General features: G+C 39.5%; 1 protein-coding gene across 2 annotated transcripts in view; it reads right to left on the minus strand.

The window, feature by feature from the left end:
- The window catches only part of ntrk3b (neurotrophic tyrosine kinase, receptor, type 3b), a 235569-nt gene that overhangs the window by 15246 nt on the left and 207548 nt on the right, over nucleotides 1–12775 (minus strand). For both annotated transcript variants that reach the window (XM_080885052.1, XM_080885051.1), the window contains 2 exons: nucleotides 11620–11792; nucleotides 9517–9760 (listed from right to left, as the gene is read on the minus strand). In XM_080885052.1, the coding sequence (XP_080741178.1) occupies nucleotides 9517–9760; nucleotides 11620–11792 (417 nt within the window). The remainder of the gene's footprint in view (nucleotides 1–9516; nucleotides 9761–11619; nucleotides 11793–12775) is intronic.

A 12775-nucleotide genomic window follows, 5' to 3' on the forward strand; every position in this document is an offset into this window, starting at 1 on the left:
GAAAGTCACACATACAATTTTGTACACACAAGTGAACCAAAATGTTCAGTGGAAAAAAAAACAACTCATGAAGGTGCCTAGTAGAACTACCTGGTGAATGGTTTGTAAGCCTTGTTATGAGATATACAATGGTAACCTATCATCATACAAGAAAGAAGAACCCCAAGGTGTTTTTGTGTCCTCGTTTATTGAACTCCTGATTGTAGCTCCTTGTCTCAGGTGTCTTGACTAAGTCGATATCTGGTGTGCAGAGTGTTTACCTGAAAGTGTTATCCCAAAGTTGTATGCTTTTCTCGGACTGAATACAAATCAATATTTGTACACAGGGCCTGCAGGTCAACAAGACCAATAGAGACACTATTCTTTACCAACACCTATATGCTGACTGAGAATCAGAATCACACTCCATTAACCTCCAGCATGTCAAACTGGAGGACACTGGAGGACGTTTCTTCTTTACTGAACACACTTTCATTATTCTTCAAATCCATTCACTTCCATATGGATGGGAGATGCTTAATATATGTGTTGTATCCTGTAAGATTTACTCATCAAAATGGCCACTGTCACATTTTCTCACAAAAATGTAATAATAATAATTAAGTATGAATCATTTCAACATAATGGCTGAAATATATAAAAACAGTCTCCAAAAGCAGTTTGGAAACATAGATCGCTAAAAGTATACTTCACAGATAATGTGGATTTTGAATTTCTATTTGTTATGACAGACATTTGCATTTCTGTCAAGTGTAGCGATGTTAAGTCTTTCTACTATTCAGAGCTTTATGCTTGAAAAACTTTTCCCTCTTTTTATCAGGAGGATTTGCAGAGTTTTACCTCCATTCTCCTGCTTTACATTGACACATGTTTATACCTCAGAGCAGCCCAGTACAACCACAGTCTTTCACTGAACCCGCCAGGGGTTAAGTGCTGTGCTCGACCGTGTCTCACTGTCGAGTTGTAAAGTACAAAGAATCAATGTATCATTCTCCTGAATCCTATAGAACCCCGGTTGTGCTTCTCTATAAGTTGCTCAAGGGCATCTGAGGTGTTACACAGATGCATCCTTTACCTCTTAATTTCTTGAGGCTTGCTCCGCCATCTCCCTGCCTAAACAATTATGATCCGTCACCACCTTGGAAGATAATCAAAGCTGCTGTTTTTCCTTCCTTCAGTGGTAGGACAGATAAAACAGTAATTAAGATAAACATAAATTCATGAAGCGTTCCAAATAAGGTGCCCTTTCTCCACATCCTGAATTAACACACTTATTGACAATGCCACTGGCAGTAGTTCTCTCTTCCACACACCCTTAAACTCATTCTTTAGGGTTTCACTTCAACCTGGTCTCATTACACATGGCACAGTTTAACATTGTACACAACATTAAGCCAATATTGATGCAGAGACCAGTCGCCCCTATTATGCAAAACCTCTGGGTCGAGGTAAGCTAGGTGGGCCGAGTGTGAGGTGAAGAAGTTGGCGAGGGGCTGTATACCAATCTGTCCCTCTGTGGAGCTTTATAAAGATTAAACAAAATTAATTAAGTTCCCGTTAGTCTAAATGACTTATCTGAGGTCCTCCCTGCCCACTGCATGCAAGGCCCAGCCTCATCAGATGCATACTAATGATTTAACCGGAGCCGCCGTGGCGAGGGGCATTAAAAGTGGCTGACTCGCTGCTTCCCAAATGATTGCATGCCATCACCTTGGGTTTTTGTGACAAGGCCATGGTAATTAGCTTGGAACATGGGGGAAAAGGAAAAAAAAAGCTGAACACATAATAAAAATAAAATAATTGCCCCTGTAATTATCCTCATCTTTCTCACTCAATGTCACATCAAGAAGCTGGCAATGCTCTGCGGGGAGTGAGGAATGAGTCTGGGGCTTTTTTTGTTGCTGTGTAAACTGGATTAGTGCTCTGCCTGTCCCACCGTAGCAGGGGAGTGATTGGATTAACGGCGTGGAGAGCACAGCAGCATGGCAGGGGGATAGATTACTGCCCTAGTCGGGCTCTTCGATGGGTGCACCGTGGCCTGTAGGGAGCCCTAGGAGGCCCCAGACATCTTAAAGGGCCCCGATAACCATCTTGAGACACTCTCTCTCCCTGCTTTAACCGTGTTGCTATCTCTGCTCTCCCAGCTCAAACAGCAACGAACACAAGTTCACTTTTAGAGGCTATGATGTCCATTAGGTTTCTACCTGCTGCGCTGCTGCCAAGTGGAGATAAAGTGGTATCTACTCTGGCCACTGCACGCCAGTGGGTGGTGAAACTTTCTGAAGGTATTTATTTTTTTAAACAGGCGCGCGCGCGCGCACACACACACACACACACACACACACCACACACACACACACACACACTTCACTATAGCTATCATGCAATTGTACTTTATTTTCTGTATCTAGCTCGCCAGGCTGATACTACAATGAGGAGAAAGGTAGGGCCTCATTGTTGTTGCTGACTTTGAACTGCATCTTGAATATGAATTATTTAGATACAGCTGGGTTTGGAAATGTCTGGACACTTCAATAGAACAAATACAGTGGGTTAAATGTAAAGTGCAAACCAGTGATCAGTGTCAAGATTATACGATTTACAATATAATTGTATAATAAAAGAAGCAGTATTGATGATAAAGTGATGGTACAAAACAATATGAGAGCCTGACATGTTTGTGGCTCTGCACATCCTGATTCATCCTAACAGGACAAGGACCCCTTTGACATTAGTCCACAGGGTCACTGCCAAAGTCCCTCTACAGTTGCTGATTGTACTCCATGCAAACATCTCTTAGATTGAAAAATGGCTCATACAGTATTTTAAAAAAATAGCTTGGAACTTGTTTGGACTGAAAAAAGAAACAAATATTTGTTTTTTTTAATGATTTCCAATCTTTGTGTCAGGTTACGCTAACCAGATGCTGGCTTTATCTTTAAATATCCCATAGAGGTATAAGAGTGCCATCAATCTCTCCATTTACGTCGCAACAAGAAAGCAAAAACATTTTCTAAATTTATTACTCCATACGGCAGTCATCATATAAGACAGCTGTGTTCTAGGCAAAGAGACAAGAACAAAACAAAAGAAACCTAAGGGGAATGGTAGAACAGACTTTTTTTATCCCTCCATGCAGAAATAATAAATATGGCCTGTGTACTCATTAGCACCAAGCTGCACACAATTTTGCGGAGCTTGTGCTTGATAAATAATGCAGCAGAGGAGCGTTTCTTTGATCCTTGAAAAATAAGAGAAACCTGGTGACCATTTTTCTTCAAAGAAAGGCAGTGCAGGTAAGCACGGGCTTTCTGGCAGAGACACTAAGAACAAGTCCTTGAAAATGAGTCATTAGATTGTAACAGTGTTCGATATCCCATAGTCCATATCCATGAGTCAGTGTCTCTAAAATCATTTCAATTTTCCTAAGAAATACTAAGTGTAAGATATGGATTTTTGTTCTCCTTATTTACCCAAGCAAGGTTTACCGGACACATATTTTTGATCCTTGTTAATTATCAGCTTTACATTTAGACAGTTTTGCGCTGTTTAAGTACGTCGACTTCACGGATTCTTTTTGATGGTAGCGATCGGGCGGAGACTTTTATTTCCAAAATCAGACGTCTTTCTTTGCACTTCACAATAAAATACAGATGCATCCGGAGACCTAGCTAACTAGCCTACTTCCGCTACGTCTAGCGAGGTCTGGCTCACAACCGGAAGTCAACAAAATCTTATGGGTTCGGTGTCCCGCCCATTGTACCACCCCCTTCAACTGTCCTGCCTCCAGTCTTCCCCACCTCAGCACTCTAGATAAAATCACTTAAGTTTAAGTTTCCTAATCTTCCACACTTACAATGAAAATATAAAATCATGAGTACATAATCACATTTCACACAAGCACCACTTCCCACAGCGCTCACAGAAATGAGAAACAACGCAAACTTTGCTAAATGAAAACACTGAAGGTAAAAATCCTGGATAATTTTAATAAGAACTGTTGAAAAAGTAAAAAGAAAGTAAGCCTTTACGTATTATCATCTGAGAAGAACCTCTATGTCCGTGTTAATAAAATGAGTCCAACCCTCTATTTAAACTAGAAGAATTGGTGCACAGCATTACAGTCTGACTGCAGCTTTCAAGTAACCAGACTGAAAACTTTTCACTTTTCCATGCCTTGGGAGCAGAATATGACACTAATTGCAAAATTGCTGTTAATTACTCTTACAAATCAGAAGCTGCCTTGGACTCCTGATTAGACAGAACATTCAACATAACACTCTTAGAACCATGGTTCCCTTTTTCTTCTTCTACAAACCATTTCTCTGGTTTCTGTCTAACCCAACATAGTGATTTAAAAAATATTTCCATTCCTCACTGCAGAGACTGTGTGTGTGTGTGCTGATTCAGTAAATTATTCAATAAATTATTCAACCATCTAAAATTTCTCCAATAAATTCACCACAGAGTTTGAAGCTAACGTTCAACTGGAAAAGTTACTCAGACTGACTCCCACCCGGCTGTTCCTGCAAGGCCTTTTTTTTCACTGTCCCACTGTGTGTGTGTGTGTGCGTGTGTGCGTTTACCCCTAGCCCCTTTGTTAGCCTACGCAGAGCATAACTACACAAGAACAACCATCTGCTTGTTTTCATCTGTCAATGGGGAGCATACCATGTTTGGAGACTGAGCTCATCACCCCCACCTGAGACCTCTGCTGGTGGTAGTCAGGGTGATAAGGTGTGCTTGGAGACTCACCTTATCACCCTCATGTCCAACCTGCTCTGCACGGACACCCCATACAACCAGCAGAACATATCAAGGACATGGTCCCCCATGATCCCAGCTTCCCACTCCCTTAAATATATTATACTGCATGTTTCACTCACACAAACAAAATCTTAAATGCTTACAAAACATGTCAAACATCCCCTGGTTGCCCAATTTGGCTTTATATCTGTTAAATCTTCTTGAAATTACTTTCTTTTGAGACCAAGCCAATAACTCACAGTACTGATATATTAAGCTTATAATTGTTAAAACAGCAACAGACAACTGAACCATTTAATCTTCCAGCTGATTGGTATCTGCTGCTAAATCGGTTGTGACTGAGAAAATAAAATGGGTTCTTAACTAAAATGAAGAAACAGTCTGTTTTAAACTTTACTTGTCCACAAAGAACCACTACAGCTACCAAGAGCTATTATCTAACCATGAGCTCCATAAAGGGGCTCACAGTTAAAGGGAAGAGAATTTTCTCCAATGTGTCATTTAGCTGTTTATCATTCTAAATTCTAATATTCAATCATAATATAAAGTCAGCACTAGAAAATAACCTAGCACAATACCTTGTAATTTGTCCAAGGGCTTGGGCACAGCTGACCAAGCCACCTTTGTGGATGGACTCTACAGTCTCTGGGCCATGCTGCAAATTTGTTTTCAATTTAATTATTATTGAGACAGCATAATTTTTCTGGATCTTAATCACCCTTCTTTCCTGCATTCAATGGATTATTTCCATGATGGGATTACTACACATGTAACCTACATATGTACAAATGATCTAGGATATTGTACAGTCCCATTTTACTCCACTTAGTCTGTGTTAAATGCAAATGACCCTCTACTTTCTCTAAGATCTGAGATGCTCAAGTAAAACTGCTCAGATGACTAAGGAGCTTGGAAAGAAAAGCGTCTGGACTTCTTTAAGTTGCTTGAAGACGTTTCACCTCTCATCCGAGAAGCTTCTTCAGTTCTGACAGTTAGACTACGATGACCCGGACAGACATATTGCTCAGATGACGCTGAAATGGTCAAACTTGTACTAAGGTTTTAGGTGTTATTACCTGAACTGTATCAAACATTGAAAATCTTGTTTGCAAAGCTCTTGGTTTTTTTTCCTCTTTCTCTTTTTCTTGTGACCTCTAGGTCAAAATCTTTTTTTTTTTTTTTTCTATCTCCAGCTCACAAATGCTGATTATATACAAGCTAACTATTTTACATTTGTTAGATTAAGGTTTTTTTTTAGTTTTTTTTTTTTTAAATGAGTGCACCATATCTAGTACAGGAGATCAGATTTGCGTCTCTGCAAACCACACTTATTTAACAAATATGCCACTACTTTCTACTGGAAGCATCTCAAACTGATTCGGGCTGTAGTGGAGAGATTTCATTTTAAAAGTTTGTCAGTGTAGCTGCTCTTAAATGTTGTGTTCAATCAGTTGTAGATTGTAATAGTTTCATTTGTCTGTTTATGTTTATGACAGTGTTTGTTGTTCTGTTGCTGAGTATTAGGGCCAAAGTAAGAAAAAATATATCTTATTGATCATTTTGAGAATGATTCAAAATGTGGAGATTACATTTGTTGTTTCAAGACAAACTGGCACAGCTGCTGTACCCTGAAGTACCCTAAATCACACTTCAGAATTGGTTTAAGTAACAAGGAAGGAAATGATTTCTCTTTTAGCACATAAACACAGTGTGGTTATCAGTATAAGGATGTTGAAAAGATGGTGCAGAAACATGCATCTGGTCAGATGGAAAAACACACAAACTCAGAAGAGTAGATTCATAGAACATGAAATGGCTGGTAATGGACAGATGCAAGGTTATCGATGGTTACACCCTCGTCCAATAAAGAGGATGGATGTTGTTTCACGAGACAGCTGATCAATTTATTTCACTAACTCATCCAAACAAGTAGGGCTGAACGATATATCGCATTTGCGATAATATCGCGACATGATCAAGTGCAATTTTCTAACCGCAAAGGCTGCGATTATACTCTGGACATGTCCAAATTCATGGGCTGCATCCTCCTGAGGCCGCATTTGTAGACCGATTACGTCACAGCGACGCGCCGAAGGCTGTCCAAATTACTACCATATCCCAGAATTCATAGCGCGGCCCAGCCAAACTCCAGTTTCCAGCAATGGCGGCCGCTACTAAGTTTTAAAATTACTCATACTAATCTTTCTGGGTCACAAAATAAACTTTTAACATATTTTCAGGCGAGAAAGTAGTTGTGTAAACATCAAATATCTGCTCGGTTTATCAAGATATCCCATATTTGCAAAAGTGCTTCGACGTTTTCAGAGGCGTCTGCTACCCACCAGCTCGACAGCTAGCCGGGAGCTCGAGGGTTACTGATGCGGCCGAGAACGGCACAACTCCCGGCACATCATTTTCAGATCACTGCGGAGTTTCGCTGCTCGGGTTAAACGTAATATATAAGTCACTTAGACAACCTAAAAATGTTATTGTTGGGCTTTTTTCAGTGTTTTGTTTGTTCGTGAGTAAATCGGTTTGGCTGAGATTAAAGTTATTAGATTAGATAAAATAAAACTTTATTAATCCCCCGGGTGGGTTCCTCCTTGGTTTTCACACAGCTGACTAAACGTCAAACAGAAAACTTATTAAACAGAAGTATGAGACAGTCGAGAATTTACACCAGTGTCTGGTTATATTTTAGATAGCAAGAAGCAGACGGCCGAGTTTATTAAACTCCACCGAGACAGCGGTGACGCTAATCAGAACTAGACCGTCCAATTTCACGCCTTTAAATTTTAAAGGCGTGTTTGTGTGTGTGTGTTTATACAATTGCTATTATGTTTGCACTTTATGTGTAATGTTACTGACTGCAGAGATCAGTAAGATGTGTGTATTTTTTATTTATTAGTTTTATTTATTTAATATTATTTTTTAATTGAATGACTGTCTAGTAGTTCACAGATGTCGAAAAACTGAGTGTGGTAAAGCCACTGATTTTTTTTATGTATATTTCTGCAATCTGCACATTGTACTGACTTTCATTTTAATGTTTACACCAGGGTTCCTTGTCAGCACTTTATGCTCAGATGTTTGTAAGCTAAAAATAAACTATTGTGTATGTTCAAATATACTGTTGTGATTGAAGAAGTTAAATAAAAATGTCAGTCATCAATTCATGCATCACCTCATGTCATCATAACAGAGGTCTGTCTTCCAGGAAAGAACAGTTTAAAATTAATGTAATATAGTATTGGCCATACTATATGATGTATTGCTTGTCTTTGTTTAATAATACAGAAGACAAAGACCTTAAAAAATAATCGCATATCGCATCGCAATCGCAATATTGGGGCAAAAAATCGCAATTAGATTATTTTCCATAATCGTTCAGCCCTACAAACAAGGCATTTTGGAGAAGGTGTAGCAGGATATAGAGTACTTGAAACAACAATGAAATCTCCACATTTCGACTTTTTTCTCAAAATAGATTTTGGACTTTAATCTCGAAATTTCGACACTATTCTCAAAATGATCAACAATATATATTTTTTTCCATAACAAAGGTAACAACACTACCACTTTTTAAATCTACTACTATTTTCAGTCTTCCACTTTATAAATTATTGATGGTAAGCTCATTGATAGCATTGAATAATATATTTCAGAAGTGTGGCTGACAAATGAACATGTCATCAAACTATATCACTGAATATTAGAGAAGTCTTTAATATTCTAAAGATTAAGTAGCTTCATGTGCACAAAAACATCAAATATGCTTAAAATGACTGAGTTTGAAGTCACACTTGAAATGAAAACATATATGTTTGTGTTTTAAATTTTACAGTGGTCTTCTCAACACTTTTCCTCAGCTTAACTTTATGAAACCCTTTTGCCCAATGAGAGCCCAGCCATTGAAAAGTACACACAGAATCTGGCAATAATTACTTCATAAGAACAACAAATAAGCTTAATCGCTCTTATGTCCGTTACACAGATTGTGGATGGACATGGACCCATGCACCAACTGCTAAAAGCATCTCCCCTCAAATTTCCTCAGACATTATTTCATGCGTGCAGAGCTGCTTACCCAGCAGGCAAGTACTTCATAACTGCTGGCGTTGCCCCAAGCAATGTCCGAACTGTCCCAGCTGTCACGCTGGGAAAACAGAATCAGGCGCACCTAAAGTCATTTCACAGGCCCAGGCTTTTTAAAGCAGCCAGATCTGTAGCAGCCATCACTCCACATATTTGTTCAGCAAAAATGCTAAATTCTTCAGCAAAGTAGTTGCCGCCTGGCATTCATCGTCGCTAATCGTGTTAAACAGTAGAGAAGACATGAATTGGACGCTATATAAACAAGCCTTTAAGCATTAGGCTAGAGGCTCAGCAGGCTCATCTCATCTCATACCATGCTGCTAAACAGCTCCATCCTTGCCTGCATGTATAGCTGGCTGCGCAGTCCTGGGGCTGTATTATGGATGGGAGAGCTGATAACTCTCCTCAGAAAAGAAAAATTAAATAAAATGACGCAGCAGAGTAACACCCTTCACCCATTAGAAATATGTTTCTTACTAAGAGCTACAAAGGCTTTATTACAAGATAACATAGAGAAGAGGCCAAGTGAATATGGCAGAATTGTCTGAGGTGTGGAAAAAGTTTAAATCGTTTCGGCCTCACTCACGCTTGCAAACAGCTTTTTCTTTTAATCAAAAATAACAAGCGAACCAAACAATACCGGCTGACGCTTACCCTGTAGTAGTCACTGCTGTAGATGTCCCTGGACATGCCGAAGTCTCCAATCTTCACCAGCAGGCCGTTGCCCACCAGGCAGTTGCGGGTAGCCAGATCTCTGTGCACAAAGTGCTGGGAGGCCAGGTAAACCATGCCTGAGGCAATCTGGGTGGCAATGTGCAGCATCTGGGAAAGGCCCAGCTCTCCGTTGGACTGCAGTGGCTGGCCATCTACCAGGATCATGGCATCTGGGCCGTGGGCTCTGTATTACAAAGAATAGTGGATGATGATTTGATGTACTTGTATTTATATTGGTGGATTCTGGATAATGTTGACTTGAGCTCTGTGGTATTATTTTACAGTTAGACTTGAATTATCATGTTGTGTCCAGTCAAATTTGAAGGATGCAATTAAGACCAAAAACTCATCGGGAAGGTGTTTACTGAGCATAGATTAAGGCAGCTGAAGGGTTCTTTTCTCACAGACTTGTATACAACCAGACTTCTTTTTGCTCCAGAGGAGTCACCCCCTGCTGGCCATTTGAAAGAATGCAGGTTTAAAGCACAACAGTCTAATGCCCAAGCCATTCTCCAGCCTTGTCTTATGAAACCAACTTATTATTCATTAGAAAGTGAACTCTGTTATTTCTTCTCTCCTACTGTAAGTTTCATAGCTACACTTTAATTACTGGCTATAGGACCCTTTAGAGAACATTCTACATGTTGAACGAGCCTGCCTCTTTAAGAAGTAATCCAAAGCTCCTTATACTACTAATAAACCCTTATCCTGGCAATATATGTGCCTCTTTGTACCTATTGAGGATAATTACCATAATAAAGCGAGACTGTTAGAAATATTAACAAATGAACTATACTCTGCAAGCACTGCTTTACTGGCAGCGATAAACTGTTATGTGTCTGTTGTTTTTAATTCTGTGGTCGTAAGCTGTGAGCTTAGAGATTTTTTTCTTTGGCAAAAGTTTCATGTAAGCCAACTTGTCAGGAATTTTAACCAAGTCTCTGGATTTTCATCACAGGACTGTACATTTACCAGAACAGGTTGACTGCAGGTTTCTGGGTGACGATGAAGAACTCATTTCCTGTGAAGACTTCCTGCTGTTCTCATCACCTTCTCGTCACTTTGATTACAGACCAGGTGTCATGCAGGGAGGACTACCGCTCTCTCACTCTCTCGGCCTGTTTTTCCATCCCCAAGTCAGAATTTTATTGCAGCTCAATTTTCCTCTTGTTTTTAGTGTGTCTGTTATAATTTCACTCTGCTGTTGGCGGATTAGTAGTACTTTTTCTTTCGCCTTTCTGCTTCTTATTATACTTCACAGACATACAGTAATAGGTGAATAAGAGCAGGGTGCCCTGCTGCTTATCTGAAGGTTGAATTTGGACCTGCACGTTAGATCTTTGTATTCACTCCTATTGATTCCCTGCACATCTCATCTCTTAAATGTGACCAACAGGACCAACAGACCAAGAATCAGCTGCGTCTTGCACCTTGCATGAAAGAATTTCATCATTCGCGACATTGCCTTTCATTTCAGGAATGATTTCCCAACAGAAAGTCTTCACGCACTCTTGAATGCACACAGACATTCACACTCACACTCCATCGTAACATGTCATCTTTTCAACTATTGCTGAAATTTCAAAAACAAGATCGACCACACACACACACACACACGTGCACGTGCATACACACTGCTGCTGCTGTGTACACTCTTGAAATAGCAGACTTCTTTCCCAGATTCCTTCTTTGCACACTGACATCAACTCCAGTGAAGCTTCCCATTACCAAAGAGCTTGCTGTACCGGCATCGTGTCACTTTTGTTGAAGCTTATCAGAGGTCACTTCCCTTGGTACAGTCTGACATTATGGAACAAAAGCACTAAAGCACTCGTGTTTGCTAACGCACAAAGCTGTGAAGCAAGCCGGATATTTGCGGCAGCTATTTCACAAAACAATTTCAGGTTTTTAGTCTTACTTTCATTTACTGTACGTATTGTGAATGAGCCGGTGCGTAGTTCCAACATACTCGCACATATTTGCATTGTTAAGTTAACCTCCTAATTTCAAGAAATGTTCAATTTTCAATAATAAAAACTTTACCTGAGGAATTTGTTGAGGTCTCCATGTTTCATGTATTCGAACACCATAATGAGAGGGTCTCCATCTACGCACACGCCATAAAACTTAACAATGTGGTCATGCTGCAGGTTGGTCAGCAGCTCGGCCTCTCTCTGGAAGTCCTTCCTGGCTGACAGGTTGGGATCTTTAAGAGTCTGAAAGGAGAAATAAAAAAGTCAGATTTACATATTTTGAAAACTACACTGGTTTGTTATCCAGGATCTAAAAAAATCATGAAGTCTTCATTTACGTGCCATTGGGGAATCAATCATCCTTTGCATCCTGTTGATACTTACTATTTACTTTACCAGTGAATGGTTTCATGGTTCTGAAAAAGATCTGCTAAATCTGCTAAATTTGAGTGATCAATCAATAGAAAATTGCTGCTTTTCCTGGTATCAGGCACTGACAGATACATTTTTATTAACACTTTAAAATGATCTACAGTATGGTGCATTAATTGCTACATGTTTAGCTCTGCCAGCAAAATAAGGCAACCACTTCAACAACAACATCAGAGAAAGCTCGCTTCAGCTTTTAGAGGATACAACTTTTTCTTGCCCTGATTGATTCAGGTTGGCTTCTGTCTTCCAAATGAGAATCATCCACTTAGTATGCTAGACTATCTGACAGTTTTAGTTAGTCCTTGATTCACCCTCATATGCCACCATGACCTTGACAACCCAGGTTTTGAGAGAAATTGCCTGCGTGGATTACCATGAAATCTGAGGACATAAGAACCTTCAAGGTTCCCAATAAAATAAATAAATAAATAAATAAATAATAATTATGCTAATCAGCAAGGGTTAGCGAGATAAACTCAACTAGAGAACAAGCCAAATGTTATTTTCTAAACATCAGCATGTTTTTTTTTTTCATTTCCTTTTTCTTATGCAGCAGAAATGAAAAGCTGGAGGCTGTTAAGTTTCAATTTACCAAACGAACAAGGGCACAATGAGATGATGTGTGTAAAATACTACTAGCCCGACCTGATATAGGTGTAAAATACATGTTGAAAATATGATATTTAATCCAAGTGGTCACATGCTTCATGTATGCCAGGAGTTATTATTTGTTTCCACTGAACTTTTACTGATGCACAAATATTTTTGTTCCTAAATAGAGATGGATGGAAGTT

The sequence above is a fragment of the Rhamphochromis sp. 'chilingali' genome (genome assembly GCF_963969265.1).
Source record: "Rhamphochromis sp. 'chilingali' genome assembly, chromosome: 6".
Classification (NCBI taxonomy): domain Eukaryota; kingdom Metazoa; phylum Chordata; class Actinopteri; order Cichliformes; family Cichlidae; genus Rhamphochromis; species Rhamphochromis sp. 'chilingali'.